This window comes from Poeciliopsis prolifica, unplaced genomic scaffold (genome assembly GCF_027474105.1).
Source record: "Poeciliopsis prolifica strain line A6 unplaced genomic scaffold, Auburn_PproV2 SCAFFOLD039, whole genome shotgun sequence".
Classification (NCBI taxonomy): Eukaryota; Metazoa; Chordata; class Actinopteri; order Cyprinodontiformes; family Poeciliidae; genus Poeciliopsis; species Poeciliopsis prolifica.
The window spans coordinates 1,056,145-1,080,486 of record NW_026562414.1 but is presented as its reverse complement, the minus strand read 5'-3'; the positions used below and the strand labels follow the sequence as shown (position 1 = coordinate 1,080,486).

At 37.4% G+C, this 24,342-nt stretch overlaps 1 protein-coding gene across 1 annotated transcript in view; it reads right to left on the bottom strand.

Annotated features, from left to right (window-relative positions):
- ezrb (ezrin b) overlaps positions 1–22,153 on the bottom strand; it is a 32,337-nt gene extending 10,184 nt beyond the window's left edge. The window contains exons 1-7 of the mRNA XM_055054295.1: positions 22,051–22,153; positions 19,981–20,100; positions 11,997–12,080; positions 5,005–5,100; positions 3,370–3,644; positions 2,943–3,026; positions 2,707–2,853 (exon numbers count right to left, since the gene is read on the bottom strand). Coding sequence (XP_054910270.1) covers positions 2,707–2,853; positions 2,943–3,026; positions 3,370–3,644; positions 5,005–5,100; positions 11,997–12,080; positions 19,981–19,992 — 698 coding nt within the window. The 5' untranslated portion in view covers positions 19,993–20,100; positions 22,051–22,153. The remainder of the gene's footprint in view (positions 1–2,706; positions 2,854–2,942; positions 3,027–3,369; positions 3,645–5,004; positions 5,101–11,996; positions 12,081–19,980; positions 20,101–22,050) is intronic.
- Between the last annotated feature and the right edge of the window lie 2,189 nt (positions 22,154–24,342).

The following is a 24,342-nucleotide window of genomic DNA, read 5'->3' as shown; positions in this document are numbered from 1 at the left end:
GTTACAATAATCAATGCGACTAAAGATAAATGCATGGATGAGTTTCCATGCGTTGCCAGCAAGCCAAGCTGAGTACCACTGTGTTACAGATTTTATTTAAAACACAATCTTTAAATTGCAGACTCTTTGTACAGTTGGAAGATTTACAGACTTTGTTCCAAAATGAAAGTAAACAATTATTCAGCTGTTATTAAAATATTGATTAATGTTACTTAATGCCACTTGACAAAATGCAATTTCTGTTACTGGTTTTCAGAATTATTGACAAAATTATGCGTTTATGATGTTTTTTATGATTTAAAGCACTTTGAACTGCCTGGTTGCTGAAATGTGGTGAACAAATAAACTTGATTGATTAATGTTTTTCACTCCTGCTGCTTTTAGTCAGGAACAGCTTTATCTCAGCTAAACAGTCAGGCTTTAGGCAAGATGAGAAAAAGTAGTAATGAAAAGGGACCAAGTACAGGGGAAAAAAACTGCCTATAGAATGACACAGTTGTGCCCCTCCTCCACTTGTTGCTGATAATGCCGCCTTCCAAATAAAATAAAAAAAAATAATTAAAGTTTGTTCCTTAAAGCCGTTTGTTTTATTCTGTATATTTTTTTAAACAAAAATATCTTCAAAGAATGTTTAAGATCTTATCTTGGGATTCCACTAACTTTCCCATCCTTAAAGATGCTAAGATTTACAAATCATGAGAAATGTTTCAGACGCATTCAAAAGAACCACAAGAAATATGATATTAATCTCTGCAAGTTTTGATTTATAAAGCAGTGAATTTTTTTTTATTTACTTCAGGAACATAAGGAGTTAAACCTTTTGCTCCAGGCGGTATCTCAGTGAAGCCTTGGCTGCACTGTTGCATTGTGGGTCTGTTGCCCTCATTGGGAGAGACTGTGCTAGAGTTCAGCCTCACATTCTTAAGTGCCACAAAGCTTGAAAAACCAGTCAGCGTCGGCATAGTTTAGCAGAGGGCAGCGCAGAGGAGAGGCCTTTCTTTGCTGATCAGGACGAGACGTTCAGAAACACACACACGCAGGCGCACACACACACACACACACACACACACACACACACACACACACACACACGGTCCTGTTCCTGAATGCTTTACGGTCACAGTCACACTATGTTACAAACTGGATCTGCCTAAATACTTAGTAATTTAAAAAGACAAACAATTAAGCAACAAAGCCTCAATTAAAGTTTTTAGTTAGGTGGCTTACCCTTAACATTACCAAAATGTGCTGTGCTTGTTTCTTCCACCAGCAGCAGGCTGGCCTGAAAGCCACCAGAGGAGCCACTTTAATACAAGATGGACTCTAATCTAGAGCAGAGCTGCCAGCATTTCCAGCATAAGGTCAGTGACTGAAAGGCAAGTCACCCGGGACAAAGAGCTACTTTAACACAGTGCGCTTCACTCCACTAATCCAATAGAGGTCAGGATCTGTCTGAATTTAATTCACCAAATACACAGGGTGATAATCCCACACTCTGCACTGCTCTGTAAATAAGGTGCACATAAAAAGCAGCAATGTGGGATGTGAGCAGCAACCGACACATGCAGGCCCCAGAAACCCTTCAAAGATGAAAGAGGAATATTTTCATTTCTTGCTCTCGAACAAGAAAAGTAAGTGTTGACTGGTGTGAACCTGGTTCAGCAAGTTTATCTTAGTGTTAAGTGGGAAGAGCTTGGCCTGAGTCAGGCGAAAATCATGACAAACGCCTTTGTCTGAAACATCTGCAGCTTAAATCTGATTGAAACTATGACTGTGTGACTAATAAAGGCTCTAGTCGTCCACGACAATTAAATAATTGCACTAATGATAGCTGTGCTTATGGATTAACACATTCTTCCATACAGAATTAAAATAATAAATGTGAACACACCTAATAAAATCTAATTTAGAAAAGACCTTAGACAGGAAACATGTTTATTCCTCTGAAAATTTAAGATAAAGTAAGACAATTCAACCTGAAACTGAAAGTCTTCGAGGCTGATTATCACCACAAGTAAAATGTCTGTGCAAAGCAGCCAGAAAAGGCCCAAAAATGCAGCGATCGCTTCACACTCAACATTTTTAGTGTTTCTGATTTATTTTTGTATTAAGGAGACTTTACCATTTATGTTTACCTGTTTTTTTAATTCAGTACATGTGTGTTTAAGCAATTAACTCCTCCTCAGAAAAATTTTATTCACCAAATACAAAATCCTAATACAAAAGCACAAAAGGTTTTACAGTTGTTCAAAGCAAGAACAGATATAAAAGATTGCTTAAAAGAAAATTATTAGTGTGCCAAATGGTAATATGAGCTAAAGACAGTTTTGTATGACATTAAATCTGCTCCTCGCTCACAGCAGTATGATAAATGGTAATTTGTGTGTTATATTTTTTGAATTGGCAAAAAATATTTTGTAAAGTTTTGACCTGCTAATAAGAATTGTTGACCAGAAAACAACAATTAAAATTAATTAATTAAAACCAGAACTATATCAAAACTCTATTAAGAATTTGAAGAATAACAGACAAACAACCAGTTGACAATACAGTCCTAATTCAACATGAATAAATGAGATTCCAGTCGACATGCATCTGGCCAATAAGTTTAGCTTTGTACAAAAAAACTGCAGGTCAGAATATAAAGAAATCCCAAAGTATTTTTACTTTTGGAATAAGTGATCTTATAAATAACTAAATGCTTACTTGTCATCCTTCTCATAAATGTTGAGACCCAGTGCGTCCACTCCCAGCCTCAGCTCTGTTCCCTTCTTATTCTTAATGTCAAAGTAGTTCACTCCGTACATTTCCAGGTCCTGAGAAATCTTTAGGTACTCCATCATGGCGTCCTCCCTGCAAGAGAAACGATCGGCCCAATCAGCCACTGCATTTCTCACAGCAGGGTTTAAAATTATCAACACAAACCAAGTTTAATAACTCACCTCAATACCCCGGAGTGCTCCTCGTGCCACACCTGGATTCGTTCCTCCCACTGCTCTTTGGATAAATTGTGCTGCTCCATGACTCTAAACACACATAATTAAAACACTTATTTACATCTCTCAACAGCAATCACTAAGAAAATCCAATGAGTTGCTGTGCTGCATAACCAGAGCTACTGTTACACAACTGGATTGTAAAAAAACATTTTTTGGTAGTTACCCCGTTAATTGTATTTTTTTTTCTTCTTTGTAAAATTACCAGTTAAAGTGGAGGGCAAAAATAATGAGAAGAAAATGCCAAATACTCAAATCTAGAAGAAAAAAAATGTCACTCATAAAAAGTCTTTCTGCTTTCAAGTTTTCAAAGCTTATGCTCACATACCCAGAGTTGGCCAACACAAACGCACCATAGCGTCGCATATCTCACCTCTGAGGCAGCATGCGTTCATTGACCAGATATCCAGGCCGGTGGACTTCTTTGTTGTAGTCACCGAACCTGGCCTGGACTGCATAGGAGGCCAGCAGGACTGCCGTCTCTGGAGGACAGTAGATCTCGTCGCCAAGGATGCCCTCTTTTACTTGCAGGAAGAAGAGCTTCTGGGTGATTTCCTGAATCAGCTCCTCAGAAACGTCCTCAGGGAAGAACTTGGCCCGAAATTTGAATTGTAGTGGGTTGTCCTTCTTCACATCTTGAGATGACACCTGGAGGGGATTGAAAAGCTCAGTTAGCTGTAATAAACTAGAAGTGAGCCTGCTTGCAATCTGTGGAAAGACAGTGACCAAATTCTAACTTTCTGACCCTGTTGTAAACCTTTATGTACATAAACACATCATGATGACACACAGTGGTGGGAATGATTTCAATTAACAATCATAGAAGAATACCTGATGGTCTGCAGTACAGAAACCTAAAATCAACTAGAGCTGTTGCTCCAATGCAAGACATTTCATGACCTGCAGAAGCTGGAAATCAACTGAATCATTGTAGTATTGTGTATTTGATTCATCTAATCAATTAAGGAGTCGAGCTTCCCTTTCATTGGAAGCCTACCTTAACTGCCAGCTACAGTGAACATTTTCACAATGTCCTTCTTCCTCTAAATACAAAACAGGAACCAAGCACTTGATTGATGGCTTAAAACGAGGAATGTTCCAGTTTGAACTTTTTATTGTGACGATTAGCTGCAGCGCCCAGTTAGCACCCTGGGAACAGCTTCCTGCTGCTGACTGATGCAAACAACCCATTCTCCTTTTCTATGCGTCTCTCTGTGACCCTTGTTTTTGATAGTAAAATGCTGAGAGGCGACTTCTAAACTTAGCAAACTGAGGTTAGCATGTGCTGCAGAGAGAACATTAACCTCAAACTGACTAATGCAAATTTATTGACCATCACTTTGCAGTTGTGTGGCACATTACTAAATTACATAACAACCAGGGTCACAATGGAGTTTTTAAGCACACATTAACCATCTGAAAATGGGTTCTTATTTCTAAAAATTAGTGGAATTACCCATTACATGATTTTTGTAAAGTAAACCATTAGTTGAGTTATTTAGCTTCAAAATAGACAAATTATATCCAGAACATCTGGAGTCCTGCTTCTTTGCAGACATTACTTCATCTGCAGCCCAATTTACTTTAGTTAGGTTAGATTATCCATATCTCAGGAAAAAAAAAAAAAAAAAAAAAATGGCTGGTGTAGTCCAGGTAACAAATGTTTACAAAAGAGAAAGACAAAGAAAATGGTGGCTTACATAAAGTTCAAATAATTTACCTCCAGCTGATAACATGCAGTCGGGAAGCCGCTGAAAATAGGCTACCATGCACTACATATGTAAAATGCACACATGGCAGCATGGTAGCTACTGATTTACTAAAACGCAGACATCAGGTCACTGAAATCACTTTTCAGTTCACAGGGCTGCAAAAACTAAAGCAGCTATTTATCTAAAAATGTCACTTTATAGCTGAGATTCTTCCATTTCTATTCTAGTATTCATTAAAATCTGAATATCATGAAAAATACTATTTTTTTGTTTCTTTTTGTTAAGTATGTGCTTACCTTTTTGTCCAGTTTTAGCCAGTTGGGGTAACCTTTGGTGTCCACATACTGCAGTCCGAAATACCACACCTCACGTACACCGATGGTTTTTAACACCTAAATAAAAATAAAACAGCAAAATGTTTCTAAGTTGTGGCTTCCATATAAAATACTACTTTTCATTGCACTTTTTTCTCTTCATATTTTAAAATAAAAAATTAATGATTATTTGACAAAACAATGATATACACAAATATAAATGAAAAATGTTCTTTAAAAAAAAAAGATCTATGGTCATTTAAATATCAGAGGAAATGTTAAGTTATTACTGATCAGGCAGATTTAAAAACAAAGAAAACACTCCTCAAAGCAGACTACTTATTTTTTTAATAAAAACATTTCCTTTTAAATTTGGGAAAATTTGAGAGGGACATCAGTGTATTTTATCATGCAGTGTTGACAGGACTCAATACTAAAAGCACACAACCCACACTTTAGGAAAACAATATGTGGTGACATAACTTTTACAGCAGAAAGCGATTGTACCTACAGATAGTTTTTTTTTCCACGACAAAACACACAAAATATCTTCCTCTAAAGTAATAAGTGAGTAAACCTCACTTTAAATTTTCAGCATATCATCTCAATTCAACTCAAATTTACAAAGGCACTAAGCTAATTTATTGGTTTCATTAAATTACAAGGCCTTAATACCGAGAACTGGGCAAAGAAGTAAACCATTACTTAAAAAAAAAAACAGACCATAAAAGTACTTATTTTTGACAATACAATGTTTGATAAACATTTTAAGTTTTGTGATCTATAAATTGCATTACTGGCAAAGCAGCAGCTCTCTCAATGAAGCGTTTTCTGTTGACATGCTTTTCTGTTATTAAGCCTCAACAAAGCGGTTTTATTGTTCAACCAAAGGGAGGGAGTGATGCTGTAAAACCAGGATGTGTCGCATGACTAGTGTTGTGTACTCCAACTTCAGGAACACAGTGTTAGACATTCAACCATGAAGGGCTGGTATGATAACTATCAATTTAACAATACAACTCAAAACCCAGGAGCAGGAAGAGGAGGAGTTTTACTCTTCTGACCTCCTGCTCAGCAGGAAAAAAAAAAAAAAAAATCAGGGAGGCAGCGCACAACCCGAAACCCCCTTTCTTCACTGGTGAAGGAAGGCTACCCCTCATTCAGGAGCTTTGGATCCAAATCGGAAGACTCTATTGCATTGATAAGTAAAATGCATAAACCTTGATACTGGATTTGATTGGAACTCTGCAGAAGGAACAGTGAAGCTACAAGTTTCCCAAGATTGCTGTCAAAAACCAACGCTGACTGCCACCCCACTGAAGGAGAAGAACGGCTGATGTTCATTCGAGCGCAGAGATTACTGGTTGCTGCCCAAGTTGCTGCCTACGCAAACCAGAGGTAGGAAAATGCCCCCAAACAAACCCCTGAACAAAAGCGGCGGTCCATTCCTGGACCCGAGTCGACCACGTTCTGAGCAGATGCTGCAGCTAACTGATTACCAATTCAGACTTTGTGAATAAAGCATTTAACTGTGCACAATGAAAAATGAATCCACATTTACCCTTTGTTTTTTTAAACATGAATTTATTGTTAATCTACCCTTGTATATTTGAGAGAAGTTATGTGTATTTCATTCCATACATGTGTGCTAAACTAGTGCCTTCATCTGTTTTAAAATCTAGGTCTTATCAAGCAGGTATTTATAAATAATAGACTACACTACTAGGCAATTTTCTCAATTGAGTAATTTTGATAAAAATTACTGGTTTTATTAATTATGAAAAATTATTTATACCCAAATCTTCACCACCTACTAGTGGGACAATAGGCAAGAACACAAACTGGTCTGGTCTGCATGTGGGATGGAAACTTCTCAACAACATTTTTTATTAGTATCCATTCATGCAGATTATTAGGTTAGTCTTAAGTCAAATCGCATTGGAAATACTTACAGATAGGCAGTTTTAATGATTTTTTCCCCCCCTACAATAAGTTTTTTAATTCTGGGAAAAGACAGTTATAGGTTTGGAATAATCACTCCTTATACGGGAGGAGTTACAATTTTCCACTGGCTTCTGAGGGAAACCAGAGTCTGTCTTTATGACTTGCACAGAAGTTTTCCTACACCAGAGAGGGACTTTTTTTTTTTTACATTTTTGCTTCTATGCATTTGTTAAGTCAGTCGGCCTTTTGTCATTCCCTTCTGAACACATCTATTCCAAAACTCTCCACCCAGTCAGCAGGTGAGGTGGTAAGATATTCACTTAAACTTCAGCCAGACATGTTGGCAAGGCTGCATATGCCAAGAATAAGCTCCAAGAACGATGAAAATAAACTCAAAAACTCCCACACAGTTTGTGGTTTGCACAAAATACAGAATCAGACTGGGATGTGGGACTAAATAGACAAATGGCTCAAGTTCAGGCAGCACCTAATGGATTTTACTTAATGCAACATCAAGAAGACACATGAAACATGAGATTATCCCAAAACAAGCAGGCCTTTCATAGTTGTTTTTGCCTCAGGCCTGACTGACTGAGATGGAGATACAGTTTGCCCCCACACAGATGCACACAATCTGGTTTTGATTTACAATAATTTGTTAAGCTCTCTTACAGCTTAAACAAGCTTCACCTAACAAAAAACTAAATCCATTTTAAATCCAAATTGCATTTGTTCTGTAAGAGGAAGGTGTTCTAGCAAGTTCTCATGACTTTTGAGGGTTCAGATGCCCAGTTATGCAATTACTGAGACATTACTGAAAGAAATCTACTTAAAAGCGTAAAGGCTTAAATTAGACAGATTTGAAACTTTAACCTGGTTAAATAAGCAGGGATTGCAGAATTTTATATAAATCTTCATCAGTGAGGCAAGACGCTATTAGTGCACTAGAAGAATAAACATAGATAAGTTTAATATATAAATGGAGATATGAGCCTTAGTTCAAGACATATTTACATAACAAAATGTAAACAGATTTGTAAGTTTAAAAAATCTAAATCTTTCCACCAGCAGGTATTTAATGAAAATAAACTATATGTAGAGATTATTACCATCATCCAAGCTAAAAAGAATTTTGATCTAATACTGTTCTTAGCTACTAGCTAAGAAGCTCTTCTTAGCTAGCTGGCATTCTAGCACCAGATGCTAGCTTTTTAACTTGCTTTCTAGCACTTTGTGCTAGCTTCCTGCTAGCTGACATGTGCACGAGAAAAAATAAATTCATCCTGATTAAGGAATGAGGAATCTCTTTGTGATCAATCATTTGGTCAGTACGAATGACATTAAATACAATGAAAATTAAACAGTTGGTCAGTTTAAAGAAGTGGGACTCAGTCAGTGGGACTCAGTCAGTGGGACTCAGTCAGTGGGACTCAGTCAGTGGGACTCAGTCAGTGGGACTCAGTCAGTGGGACTCAGTCAGTGGACTCAGTCAGTTGGACTCAACTTCTGAGTCACCAGATACCTCAGACTCATTTTAGGCAAAAGACTGAAAGTTGACACACCACAATAGCAGAAAGCTGGCATAGCAAAAGGATATAGACTCATCTACCAGCCATCACATGAGGACTGAGTCCGACTCTTCTTGGCTATGAGATTTAGACCCAGCAGTGAAATAAGGGAATATTACTCTGCATCCTCTGAACTGAATAACCTAAAGTCCACCGACTGAAGGGAAGGGTGGAGTTCACAGAGAGTCAGGCTGTTCAACAGCAACATGAAGCACAAAGATGAAAGAGTGCTCTTTGAGGTGAGGAACAGTCTCTTTTTATTATAGTGAAAATATGAGTTTCACTATAATAAGTAAACTTAAGAACATATAATGACAGCTGTTACAATTCACACTTTTTCCTGCTTTATTTAGAACAACTTTGTAGCAAACTTTGAATGTTAGCTCAGACATAGCAGTTGGGTGTCAAGTTCAATTTGTTTGGTATTTTGCATGAAGCACCTTTAAACCAAACTGGATTTGTTTCATCACTTGAACCTTCTAAAGCTCCTAGGCAGACTTTTAACTTGACATAAATTTTGCTTTGTCACCTATCAAACAACATCTTATGAACAGTTTCTTTTTTTGTTTTGTGACTTCGTTGTACGATGGTATTTAGTCAAGATAAAAATCTACACCACAAAAAAAAAAAACAAGCCTCCAAATGCACATGTTTCTGGTGACATCACAACCAACATCAGTTGATCAGATCTCAATAGTTAATTTATACTCTTGTTTCTCCACTCCTTATTTCCCTGCGTTTTACCAAATTCCTCCTTCAGCTGTGTTTACTTGATTTTGGCATGACTGCATAATAACCTCTAAGCATTATTTAATAACTGTGCAGATTTAAGAAAAATATGGTCACAATTAAGCAGCTTATGAAGAGAATCAGTACAAATTTAAATGAAATGTCAAAATCGAATCAATTCAAAGTGGGCTTTTTTTTTTATATCAGCCAATCAGTCTGATTCTTTTGTGAAGTTGATGTCATAAAACTCATATACAAAGTTGAACTTAGTGTGCTTTTAAAAAGTTTGTATCTTATAAAATCTGACAGTGCTGTGCTGCGTTTGGCATATTTGTTTGCAGTGCAGAAAAAGTACTGTGCAGCGTCTCGAAACATAGCTGACAAACGCATCAGTTAAGCTGAAATTAATGTTGCTCGGCAGATAATAAAAGAAGCATCAGCACAAAGTCAGAGTCATGGAAGTGAAACTGCAGCAGGGTGTGTATGGGAGTGGCACATGTTTCTCATTAAGACCTGAAAGACAAGGACTAAAGCTGTGATCAGTGCTGACCACAGGGGCCACACCAAACTGAGAATGAGCTGACTGCTGTTACTCGGCGTTCCGACAGAACCTGTCCGATGCTGTAGCAACGTGACCCAATGGAGGTACAAATCATTCCAGGCCCGTGTTCAAAGTGGCAAATTGATCTTTGCATCACAATAGACCACTTAACTACCTCTCACTTTGTAACAGGGAACTGTGGAACAGCACAGCAATCTCAAAGTCTAGGTGGAAAAACTCACCAGCAGCTATAATTAGACTAATAGCTTGTTTGTCTTTAAAACAAAAAACAAAAAAAACCTATAACTTTGTTGGTTTTAGAAACAACTGAGATGATGGGAGAATCCCCTGACTGCTAGACATGCTATTGAGAAACGGGTTTTACAGGAAGTGAATAAAACAATGTTTTTCCTGCTGTAATCCTGTCACAGTGGAGCTCATACTAACCATTCGTCATCTACTTTTGGATCCAAACGACGGAGTTTTACAATAAAAACGATCCAAGAAAGGAAAATGCAAACGATTGTCTAGGAAGTTACTATTAATAGTAATAAAGTGACCACAGAACAGTGAAAATCTGGATTTTAAAAGGTGACTGTGGCCTCAGTGAGAAATAACTCCAATTAAAATGATAAGTAAAGTTGTCAGCTAACAGAAAGAAAAAAGTTCCCTTTACCAAATACACCTTTTGTTTTCTAATAACAGGTTTCATTTACAACTTTAAGCTAAACTGAGGAAAAAAAGGCCTTAAACAGGTTGTGTACACAGCTGAAAATTAACAAACATTACCAGAGAAGCTATTTTAAAGTTCATTCACTTTTTTATTATCAGTTTTACCATTTAAATCATCCCCAACTTTGGTCTTTTCGTAAGAGTTTTTCCAGGAACAAAACAGCAGCTAGATGTTATAAGATGGTTCACAGACACTTAAAAAGCTGAAATTTCAATTATATTTTCAATATCCTTATAATAATTCACTTTATTTTCAACAGTAATGAATCGGTACCTGAGCAGAGTCAAATAAATTTCAGATAAACACGCTTGACCAATTCAATGATCAAAAAAAAAAAAAAAAAATTTATGGGATGCCTATGACTGTACAGCTAGCTCACTGTTAATGTCTTTTACTCTGCAGTTGTGGAGTCACAATGTCTGGGATCATTAGTGCCCCCTGCCACAAGGCAAGAGAACTGCATGCATCCCCTCGAATCTGTTCTCTTTATGATCGCTCCTCAGCACACAAAACACGTTACACACACAGTTGATGACAAAAAAATAAATAAAATACAGTACATGACACAAATAAGCTAAATTATCGAAAATCAGTTCATACATTGAATGTTTTTTAGCCATTTTATTGGCAAAGAACAGGCAGGAAGGACATGCTGTCATAGAATGGCAGCCAGTGCAGTTAGGAGAGGTTGATCAATCCCAGGTGAGGCTCAGATCACTGCTGCCTCACTGGCTGCTCTTTAGAGCATCTGAACGGGAACATGCAAAAATCCAGCGATTTTGAAGAAAAAAATCATTAGAATTGGTCAAGCTAAATGAAAAATAGGTACTTTATAGTACAGGGTGAAAATAACAATATAAATGATTTTATTATTGTATATTATTTTTCCATGATGACAGGTGAGGCTGTGCCTCATTTTCCTCCCCTGACCACACGTCACTGGTGTAGATGGTGAGGAAAGCTTAATATAGCTGTGTGTGTAATGTGTTAATAAATACTCAGGAAGCACAATGGACATGCAAAGACTTTCCATGGAGGTTTGCCTGCTGAGCTCATCAGTTGCAGGGTTTTCATTCATGTCACTTAAATAGGTAAAGGATTGAAATTTGACTTTTTTTTTTAGATAAATTCCTGAAAATGCAAGAAATTTAAATCTATATTTAACTGTTTAAAATGACAATAGACTATTTGATGCAACATCCCTGTCCTTTTTACATGATTAGAAGTCACCATAACCCCTAATAACCAGGAAAGATCAATAGATATTTATCTGTATCTTTATATAAAAATAAGTGGATTGAAGTTCAAAATACTGACAACTGTCATTTGATCCGATTCCCACTTCTATTAATAGGCTTCAGTTTGAAAGTCACCACCTCATTTCAAAGTCTATTCTGTTCCAGCAAGGATAAAGGTTAAACTGGAGAAAAAAAAAGAAAAAAAAGGACATTCACTGTACCTGGTCAAACAGCTGTTTGCCCGTAGTGCTGGGCTGGATGGCGAACTCCAGCTCAGCGTCCATGGTGGTGACGCGTACATTGACCTGTACAGGAACAAAAAGGCAGCAGTTTAAAATCTGACACAGAGAAACAGAGCAGTTTTCACAAGATTTAATATGTGGAAACTGCTTTCAGCACTTTCAGTATTTATCTCCTTTAGATTGTGTTTCTTTTTTTTGCTTTTTTGCTACATTTTAGAAAATTTTACAAAAGTGAACATTAGAGAAATATAATACGAGAGCCTGCTTTCAAATGTTGATTTCATTTATTAAGAAAAAAGTTGGCCAAATCAACCTCACCCTGTGTCAAATAGTAATTTCCTCTTAAAATCACCAGAAATGGAATGAATATAAGCGGCCTGTATGCTTGACCTTAAAGCAGCGATGTGTCGTTTTTATAAAAAATATATATGTTTTTACCTATTTGCTAAAGTCATCATTGTGTTGCAACAGCTAATAAAATACAGAATTTGTGGAAAAAAATAGAGCTCATTTGTCTCTACAGTGTACTGTCATCTGAAAAAATAGATTGCTCCATCAAAAAAAAAACAATGAGAGCAAGGAGGAGGGTTTTGGCGCTGTCAATCACCCTACTGTTTGCATCACTCATATCCTTCCCTAAATGTTCAGGCTAGATAGCATTGCCTATGACAGAAGATAAAAAATTATCCTGGAACGGTAATTTGTTTTTCCACCATTAGCATATTTGGTAGCACATACAGAAGCATGATTAATAGCACTAAGACCTTCCTCCTTGCTATGGTTGGTTGTTTTTGACCAGGAGCAGTGCATCTCTTCAGATTGCAATGGCAACACTGGTAGAGGAGATTGATGTTTTAATAGATTATTTGTCTCATACTATCACAGCATGATGACCGTTTCAACAAACCTGTAAAAAACATTTTTGTAAAAGTTACATACTGTGTCTTTAAGGTGAATGGCTGGTTATTCCTTTGGGTAGAATTGTTTTCTCCTTGGAATTGTTTCCTTGGTATAATTTCACTGACTTTAACACAAGAAAGTGAAGTTTTAAGTAACTTAGATGTTGTTCTGGGTCCAGTTTGACTTTCTGGATAAGTCATTGGTGTACTCTTGGAGTAACTTTTTAAAGGTTGGACTCTCGCTGTGATTTGGTTGGGTCCCAAAACCGTATAGTCCTTTGAAATATTTTCTAAATTTAAAAATATCAGTGACTGTTTTTTACTCATCTGTCCTTGAATTTCTTAGTTTAGGGCATGGTGTGTTGCCAACTTTTGCTGCCAGAAAAGTTCTGTTTAAGGGTAATAACCAGTCAAGGGTGTGGTTACAGAAACAAATCAGCTTTCTAGGAAACAATTTATTCATAATTTAACATGGAAATAAGTATTTTCACATAGGTCAAGCTGGTTTGGATAATCTCTGTCCTTCAATAAACTAAATCATTAAAAAATTGCATTTTGTATTTATTCCAGAATTTGTTTGATCAAATTTGAAACATTAAAACATGCTTTAAAGAAAAAAAAACTGAAAATCAGACAAACTCCTAAAAGGGTAAACTCTTTTTCACCATACTGCAAGGTAAAGCAAGCCAAACTACTACAGAAGAGAGCCTGGGTGTATGTGTGTGTATTCACGTATGTTTGGTAAGGGGCTGTATTTGCTTAGTAAACAGCAGGGGCTCTGCTCTTTCAGAAACACACTGTCTGATTGAACCGAACTGTGCAGCAAAATCTGAGGTATTCAAATATCCAGAAAATGAATTCCAAGTAAATAAGACATGTTTTCATTTAAAAAAAAAAAAAAGCCAAATGCTGCAATAAAGCAAACCATGATATTAGAGAGCTGGTTAAACTACAGTCACATTTGCAGAAATAAGGCATGTCTTCCAGATTTCTGGTTAATGACTGATCACAGCAATCTGCACAAACAGGACAGTCATCTACCTGAGCCATGCATCATGCACAGCAAGTCCGTTCTCTTTTCACAACAATCCACCCCGGTGATTAATCCACAGTTTCAAAATATATATGCAAACAGAACGATTGCCGTGACAAATGGAATAATAGAAAATGACGTCAACTGTGTATCATAATGGGGAGAAACAATATTCAGCACTGTAGGTTTAGTCAGTAATCATCAAACGTCATGAAAATTTAGACAAAGGCCATAAAACAACCCACAAATATTTACAATGGCTGCTTTGAGGCAAAGCGCACACTGAATGACTTTTCCTGTGGCTATAAGGTCAAAAGTCCCTGGTATTTGCAGAGGTTATGAAAGAGACAAACACTCCGAGTATCGAGTATGAAAATGACACCAAGAGTTTAGTGGACAGAGCTGAGAGGGAGAAAGCCAGCTAACAGAAGCCTCCCGTGACATCTTTCATCTCCAGTCCATTGTGACCGAGCCTCAACGACGCCCGCGGGAAGAGGGTTGCCCCTGTCTGGTGATTCCCAGGAATCTACAAAGGTTTAGTGATGGTAAATCCTGCAGAAGCAGCAAATCCAGTCACAGTATTGGATAGAAAGCGTCCGTTCCTACGCCTGTCAAGGATATGATAAGGACGAAGCAGTCTAGACAGTGGATATTCAAGAAGCCCTTTATCTCACAACATGTGTCTGTTACTTTTGAAGCCAATAAAAATCAGAAACTTTGAAAAGCAAGACACTTTCTCCTACAGCCTAAATTAAATTACAGCTTACAGCTACAAATGTTTTTGAAGTTTTGTACCCCAACAAAACATGTGTGCACAATTTGAAATCTAAGAGTCAGCAGCCTAATTAAGAGACCAGTTTCAAGTCAACGTTAAAATGTAAGGAAAGGCAGGAGGAGGGACTACATTTTACAACAAAACAAAGCTTTCCTTTCAGCTGTGTTGCCCCAGCAGCCCCAAACCATCTCACTGGAGCCAGATTACCAAATATACCCACCCGAACTGAATCTGCTTTACAAAGTGTTTTCCTTTTATTAAAATGATGATGTAGACATTGAACAGTTTGGGTAAGGTTTCTCACATTTGCAAAAAGTTACAAGCAAGCACCAAGAAAAAACACACAAAGCAGAATAAATGCATGTGTGGCACAGACGAGCCAAAAGAAACCACTGACCGAGTGATACGTGATCTGTACCAGAGTTCTCCAATGGCAACGCACAATAAACTGTGACCGTTCACAGCAGGGGAAAAAAAAATACATGACACATTTCCTAAAAATATACCTGGCAGGGGCCCACAGTTCCACTATCCAGCTTTAGTCAGACGAACGTATGCGGGGTTCCATATTAGTCATCACAGTAATAACTGGCTTCATCTTTTCAGCTAGAAAAGCACTCAAATATAAGCTGCCATGACAACAAAGTGTATTCAAGTTTGGTAACCAGGAAAACAAACATGTCTATTATCAACTTTAACATTAAGAGCAATTTCAAACCAATTATTTTCTAAGAGAGGGGATGTGACAGTGAGATCCATTTATAGATGGAATCAGTCTCCATAGAAAGGTAATCTGAAGTTTGCCAAACTTCAGATTACGGAGGGCAAGAGTGGCTTTTATCCTGACTGTGCCACAACGGACTAGATCTTTACCCTGAGTTTGGTTGTCCAGTCCGCATGTTTTGTGGAACTCTAGGTGGCTTGTACTCATGTCCTCTGAGGCATTTTGAGGCGAGGGCTGCAGAGGTTTGAAGCAATGGGCATCCATTTAAGCACTGCATAACCAAAGACTTTTAGACACAGTCAAGCTTATTCCTTACAAAGGTTGGACTCAGAGTTTCCCCTTGTTTCCCATCATGCAGTAATACTATTTTTATAGCTAGAATCTGAAATGTTTACAATACTGTCATGAAAAACTGAAGGTATAGTAATGGGTGCCTAGTCTCAAAATCTCCACGTGGATTAAATTTCTCAACTTGATTGATTGTGTAATGTTTAAGTTGGAATTACAAAGAGTGAAGGGTTAAAACATTTTGCCAAAGATGAGCTGTGACTGTGATGGTTGGTTAAACTGATTTGTTTTCTGTTAACCGAAGATAAACCAATGAGGAATACTTGGAAATTAATCTAAGCTTCATAGTTATAGTCCAACAAAAATATTTTTATCTTGTAACGATCTAAAGAAATAAAAGACCAATTAAAATGATCAGTTTCTCTGACTTTAGTTATTATTGCTATTTATTTGAAAATTCTTCTTTTATTCTATGAACTACTGACAGCATGTCTCAGAAATTCCAACCAAAAATCTGGTATTTATTTGCAAAAAATGAGAAATGGTCAAAATAACAAAAAAGATGCAGTGATTTTAGACCTCAAGTAATGCAAAGACGACAAGTTCATATTCATTTAGAAACAACAATATTAATGTTTTAACTCGGGAAGAGTTCAGGGATTGATGTTTGGTGGAATAACCGTGAGGTTTTCAATGGGGTTCAGTGCAGTGGGATCTTAATTTTTTCCAGAGCTATGAAATGATGACGTTCTGAGTTTCTGTTTTGTTGCATTCGGCTGGCCATTAAGTTACACAATCTAAATAATGCATACCTTCTCATTTCCTTAAAGTAAGTAATATACCTTCTTCACCAAAAATACATCCAGTGTAGCGTACACTCCTTTCTAGGCTATAAAAGTTTACAAGCATCACAGGTTTCACTTTTAGTTTTGGTTCTGTTAGTTTTGATTTGACAAGCTACAAAAGAAAACTCAAGAAATTTGCAATATTTTGAATTAAATTATATAAGAACTTAGAAAATATATGTTTTAAGACTCTTAAGATTTTAATTTTTCTATTTTGGTATTCAACATTTTAGGTTCAAAAGTGAAGCATTTTTATTTTACTGTAAAAAGCTGGCAGGTTCCATTAATGAACTCTTAGATTTCCCTTTTGTTGTAATTGGTACCAATAGAGCTTTTGATATCCTGGTGATGAAATGCTGAAGACATTTCATGGTGAAAAAGAATGTGATGTTAAAGCAAATGTTGGTTGGCATTAATTCACACCATTGTAACTCAAACTATTATAGACACTGCATCAATCAATCTCTTTTTACCATTTTACTTTTGACTTGAAATTCATTCAGGGTATGTCCGAAGTCTGCTTAGCCAAAAAGTAATTTTATGTTTGCTTGTAAAGAAGGGCACTGCCTTCAGCTGTAACAAAGGTTTTAATATTAATTCAAAGAACCTCCACTTGTGATTTGTCTTTTTTGAAAGTCGAATCAATAGACTGCTGAACTGTTATATCCAGTTCTTGTTTTACTTATTAAACAAAATATATATTTTCAAACTAAAGTAAATGCAAAGGCACATCAAGAATCCCTGATATTTTTCAGGCATTTGCTTTGAAACTTTATGATTCTTTTCCCGCAGGTTAGGTAATAGGCACCGGTCAAGTGAAAAAAATGAGGTGGTCATCACATCAGTGGTTACAAAAAAATAGGCTGAGCTGTATTCCTGTGTCAGGTCTGTTCAATATTTAACACTCTGCATAGCTTACATGCTTAACAAGTATCCAGAATAATCGGAAGCGCCATTGTGATTGAAATAAACCCATCTATAAAAATGTGGACCAGCCCTAGCAGTATTTAAATACAGTCCTCTTGGTTTCTGAAGCATGGATCACACCTACAGGGAGTTCCAAATGACATCAAGTGATAAAATAGTTGAAAATTAGTAAATCCCAATAATAGAACTGGTCATAACCATGGAAACACAGGAGATCATTAATGATCTCCTGTGATAGTAGGCACTCCTTGTTTGGTTCGTGTCCTCAAGGAGACGGGATTCTGCGAGAGCCAAGGAGCGCTATCGTTTACTTCTCACAATGCGTCATTGAAATAAGTGACACATGAGTCACAGAGCCGTCGATATGGGAGCGTTACACACAAACATTGGTCCTTAAATATGGTTCAAGCTCCTATAATAAACCACTTAATGCTTTCCAACCACTTAATGCTGTTTTATTTTTATGCCAAGTTTGCAACTTTTATAAATCACAGCCACTTTGTGTGTTTCGATGCAAATTTAGAAGCAAATTCAAGGCAACTTTGATCTCTTATTCTTTGATCTTAGCAGAGAAAAGCAGCTCAGGTGACACATATTTTACTGGGATCACTCCTAGTTACATTTTCTTCCCTGTAGCTAAATATCAAAAAATATTTTCAAAGTGGTTATTAGGCGTGACCTTTGATTTTGATGATTTCTGTGAGGCTTTGCTGCTATGCTATTAAAGAGAATGACAAATGATCATTTGAGAACACTAACCCTAATCTAATTCTTTTGGCTGTTTTCTGTCTGATCTCTTTGAAAAGGGGCCACTGGTGATACAGAACCTTCAATTTCAACTTTTCAAATGTAAAAAGGTTAAAATACACAAGAAAATTGACTGATGGCCAGCTAAGACCAGACCAATGGCAAGACAATGGGAAACGCAAAAATTCAATTATTCTTCCAATCAATGAACATATTAAGCACTGAAAAAACTGTCTTCAGTACAGAAGTTGTTATTGAATGAAGAAAAATCAAAGTTAGCAATTTTCATAAAATATTAAGATGTTCAATGAAGAAAAAATTTCAGGTGAAAATTTCTAATGGGGATGTAAAGATTTAGCAGAAAACCTGAACCCATTACAGCAACTTTGCTACACTTTAAAAACTGTAGCAAAAACTCTTGATTTTGGGAATCAAGAGTTTTGCTAAGGGTCTTAATTATCTAAGAAATGCAGACAGAAATTCAGCTACAGTTAGAAATCCTGGGCTTTTTTCCCCTCTCTTCATATTTTTGATTAAATGCTGGCTCGACTCACACTTCCCAAGCCTGTTAATCTAATTTCACACTTTTCACAGATGTGAAAACACAGTTCCTTACTTAAATCCCACCTTAAGCTGAAGTGAGGCTCAGCAGTTGCAAGATGAATTTTTAAAGCTGTCTGGAACGATTTCATTTAAAGGCAGACTTTGTGTCCATTTGTCAGTTGTTCTGTTGCAAAGATTGGGTGAATCAGAGGGGAGGGACACATTGTCAGCATCTTCTTCTGAGCTCTCCACGTTGCCATGGAAAGTCAACTGTACAGTCTAATATTATGGTCCAAAAAGGCTGCTTTGTGGCAACAGCTTGTTGATGCTTTCACATGGCAATGATGTAATTTCCTCAGAAATGCTCAAGACAACCCAGAGACCTTTTTAAACAAACCAGCAACGCATTTTATGACTCCAATAGTTGCTTTGGTCATTGTCATCACAACACAGATTGATTGGTTCACTAAAACAAACTGTAGATAATAGTAACACTTTTTTAATCCTTCTAATTCCTCTTTTGCATAAATTACTTATTAAACTCTGCTTTACAACATTAAGTCCAACCAGAGTTATTGCTTCAGTCCTGTTCTTTGCAGACCATCTCCATCACTTTTTCCTGCCTACAAGAAGACACGCATCTGTGCCTCGCCAGAAACGTCCAAGTAGAGAGCTGAAAGAGGGGTGTGTGTGACTGCACGCCATGCAAAGACTGTGGGGTGGGGCAAAGTGAGTCAGGAGAATGTGAAGAGAAAAAACCTGTTCGAATATATAGTTCAGCTTCTTCTTCTTCTCCAACTGGCGGACAACTCCCAAAATCCAGACAAATGAACTTTCAATACACTTTTATTGTTTGAAATACAAGAAATATGATTCAACCGATAATAATCTGACAATTTATTAATCTACACTTTAGCCACATCTCATATATATAAATTTTTTTTTCCTTTACCTTTTTTGTTTCAAACTCCATTTTATATTGTTATGCGACATCTAGATTTTTGATCATCGTTATTTAAATTCCCACACTCTGTAATTACTTAGGTTGTTTAACTATTCTTTTGTGTGAAATATTTTAGTAAACTTAAAGTATGGTTAGTGTAAGCGCTGTCACAGGTTTCCAACAACAGAAGTGGTTCAGAAGAGACCGAGTCAAAACAAATAAAGTAAAGGGTCACCTACCGCTCTGGGCATTTTGCTGTCCTTCTTCCCCGAGCTGCTAGATATGAGAACCAGAAATAATAAATAATAAATAAAATAAAGACGTGTGCTCCGTGCGGCTCCGGGTCTCAGAGCGTCCTCCTGAGAGAGACAGAAGAAGAGAAACGAGTTTCAAGCACTTGTGCGTTAGTTACTCAGCTGCTCAGATCGACACTCCTCATCAGGATGAATCATCAAAGTTCGCAAACGTAGCACGGGGCGCACCGGAAAGACTTCAAAATAAAAGTCGAACCAACCAAGATATGAGTTTCGCTTTCCAGATAGATAGATAGATAGATAGATAGATAGATAGATAGATAGAACCAGCTTTCAGTAGTTAGTTATCACAAATTATAAATGAAATATATTTAGAAATTATAAAACTGGAAATTTTTCAGAAAACATAAAATGGATTAACAGTTTAAAGCCTTCCTACTGCAATAGAGGTTTACCAAGCGTTGAAAACTGGTGCTACCAATAAAAACAGTGTTGGGACACATTCATTATTGAACCGTCTTCTACAGCAGAAAGTGTCAAGAAAAAGGTAATTAACAATGAAAGAGAGGAATGTAGGTCTTTCCTACAGAGAAATTATAAAGAAGGACAACGTGTCAGTCAAGTTCATCATCAAAAGGCTCTCAGAAACTGGGACAAACTCTTACGGGAAGAGATCTGGCTGACCCAAAGTTACAACTGATCCAGTTGACAAGTTTCTGAGAGTTAACAGCTTGCTTGATATGTGGCTCACAGGACAACAGCTGGCCGATGTAAGCAGAACTCAGTTTCAACTGTGAAGGAAGGACAGACAGAGCTGCAGATTTGGGAAGACATGTCCACAATTTAAATACTGAAGACTGGAAGAAGACATTACGGACTGATGAGTCAAAATGTAAAATCTTCAGTTCATCATGCAAGATCTTTGTACACTGTCAAGTAGGCGAAAAGGTGATTCCATCTGTATGGGATAAACTGTCAAACATGGAGGACGAAGTGTGACGATCTGGGTCTGTTTTGCCGGATCCACAGTGAGAGGCACCCTGAACCAAAATGGTGACCACAGCATTTAACAGAGCAATGCATGCCTTCTGGTATGCATATAGTCAGGGTAAGATAATGACCCACAACAGTAGGCCAATTACTCATTTGTATATGCTTTAATGTCAGTGTGTAAAGAGACATTAAACTGCATATTTTAATGCAAACTTCAAAAACTGGGGTGTTCTAAAACTAAACTTGATTTTTTGACATTTGTTTCATTTAATTTAATATTCTGTTAAAAAGTATTCTGTTAAAAATTTGCATCATAAATATATTGGGATCATTTTCAACTAAAATCCTGAAAATTAAAATTGTCAGGATTTTATTTTTGAAATTACAAACCGGAAGTCCTGCACCTGTGCGTTGGCTTGAGTCACAACGGCACATGGACGCTAAATTTTCTATGCAATGTGCCTCACCCACTTTCTATAATAAATGTTTATTCTCTCCACCCTTCTCTATGTTAACCTTCAGCGATGACGGCTGCTGCATTGGCCAACAGGCGCGCATCTCAATTTATGTTCTTACCCAACTATTTGTTTGTGTCGCCAAACAAAGTCGATCGCAAACACGCAAAACTGCGTCTTTGAGCAAAAAGCAAACGAACTGCTCTCAGGCGGCGATCCCTGTTGACAGAGTGTTCAAATGTAACAAAGTGAAGATTTATGGCCCTGCAAATGTTTTTGCTTGGTAATGCGCACACCCACATGCATCGAGAGGGAAACTAAGCTCAGAACTGTTTCATTCTTCTATTTTTTTAACACGTACTTTTACTGATAAAATTGAGCACACGACTGTAAACATTTCAGCATCTTCAATTTGGGTGCTAAGACTGAAATTACGCAGTCACATTCTGATCCCACAGACACCTGTTGGGGGATTTTCCTCCTTTGTGCGGCGCAGCAGGGAAGTGCGCGGCAGGATTAAAAAAATGTGCGGAAAAACCAAGTATTTGCGGATTTTTAAAGGTGCATCCCTAACTCAAACCAGTAGCTGCTGAGGTGGAAGTCTTACCGGAGCTTGGTGTTGGGTTTTGGGAGACGAGTTTGTGTTTTTCCGGAGCGGGCAGCCGCAGATTTTCCTCCAAACTCGAGAGGTCAGACAGACGCAATATGGCGCTGCTCCATCCCAGACGGAGTGGAGAGCGGCTGCAGGCACCGGCAGGATGCGGGACTCCACAGGTTCACATTTTCACCTGGGCTTAAAGCCTTTACTGCTGTCTACAGGTGCATCTTAACCAACTGGAATGTCAGAGAAATATTGATTTATTCCTGTAATTTAATAAATAAGTGAAACTCATGTACAGATTTATTGCACACAAACTGATATGTTTAAAGCGTTTACTTCTTATGACATTATGATTGTACCTTACAGCTAATGAAAAGTCAATCGATGGACTTATGTCACATGGAAAGACCCCAAAAGAACCTGAAGCAAACGCTGCATCAGTGCAGTAACTCATACTAAAGGTGCTCTAACTAGATATCTGATTACATTTTCATGGGCTGACATTTCAGCTGTGAAAATATTTTCATTATTTTTGTTGAAAATATGAGAGTTGGTTGAGCATTTTTTCCTTCCACTCAATTTTCAATGAATGCGGCCGGTGCGTATGTGAATAGCCAGTTGTTTTAGCAACAACCATATCAAGTCACCCTGGATTCTGCGGACAATAACACAACATTTCTGTTTCTATTAATATTCCAATGACCCGAACGACTGACCTTTTAAGCCAAAATGATCAAAATTAACAGATTAAAATGTTTGAAATTTAAACTGATTATAATTATGACATTTACGTTTTAAAATAAACTACTGAAATGAATGTACTTTTTAAATTTATGAAGATATTTGTGCGTAATCACGGGACCCTCATTACATATAAAATGTGTTTAAAACTGAATTTATAAACGTCTGATTTAAATAGTGATTATTTATTGACTGCAAGTTTTTTTTTTTTACAGATTTAATTCTATATTTTATTTACGATTCAGTGACGGTCTGGCTAAAAAAAGAGAAGAAAAGGGAACATTTGCCTTTGAACGAGCTGCGTAAACCCAGTGACAGAGATGCGTCATGTGTGCAGCAGCAACTGTTAATGCGACGGCCTGACTGAAGGAAAACATTAGAAGCGCATCCATCAGCTGATCAGACACTGCGGACGAGCGGTTACCTGCCGCTGGTTACGTCACAGCAGAAACTTTCACAGACAGGAAGTGATCCACCGCGCCCAGCGGGCGGAACTGATCCAAGAAGCTGCGGCGAGCAGAGGTGGGAGGCGTCAGAGGTGAGCCGACCAATGGGCGCCGCGGGGATTAAAATAGAGCCGTATATATCCGAGGTTTCACCTACTTCTCTGCATCACACGAAACCACAGAGGGATGCGGCTGTCCTGCTCACCGCCACTCCTTTCACCCAGTGAAACGCAGTTTCACCTCACCGGCGACAATGTGTTACATTTAACTCCAGGATCTGAAGAACTAAAAATAAAACTAGCCCCAAACATCGAGCTTAACGCGCTAATATGAAAGGAATTCAAAGGTTAAAGGAAATTCCCAGATTGATTATGAATGATAACAAAAAACAAAAACAGAAAGAAAGGATGTGGAGACTTGTTCTTTGTATTCTTTTACTATAAGAGCTTTGTTAAGCTGAACAGTTTGCTTGACAAAAATGCAAAACATTCTTTCATTTGCCTGAATTAACTGACCAGATGCTGATGCAAATGAGTTAATTCAAAGGAAGGAATTTGAATGATCCTTTGACTCTTTTGATTGATTACCTCCAGTGGAGTGTCTCAGCTCATAAAACCTGAGAGAATATGTCATGTTTGTTTGCTTTGCTTTGGCTGAGAGAGAGGCAAGCTGCTCATGGTTCCTGGAACCATTAATGCAGAGCTCAAACCTTCACATTTGTAGTTATGTGTACAGTTTATTTACGAATAGATAAACACAGCCTAAACAGTTTTTAAAAAATCTAGATGATTTTCATAGATTTCTGTTTCTAATACGGATTGATGTAAATATACAGATTTGACCTTTCACACCCTTTTGACACGCTGTCACCACTCTGAAAATATTCTTAACAGACCATTTTATCCTATTTTAGCCAAACACACTTATCCTAAAGTGATGTCATCCATGACTCTTTAAACCAATACATAAATGAACATTGAATGGGTGACAGTTTCACCCAGAGACTATTTTTACCTGAAATGATTGGTTACGTTCAAATAAAGAAATTGAACACCTGAGAGAAACAATCATCACTTTCAAATATTGAGAAAAGGATTTTGACATGGCGTCG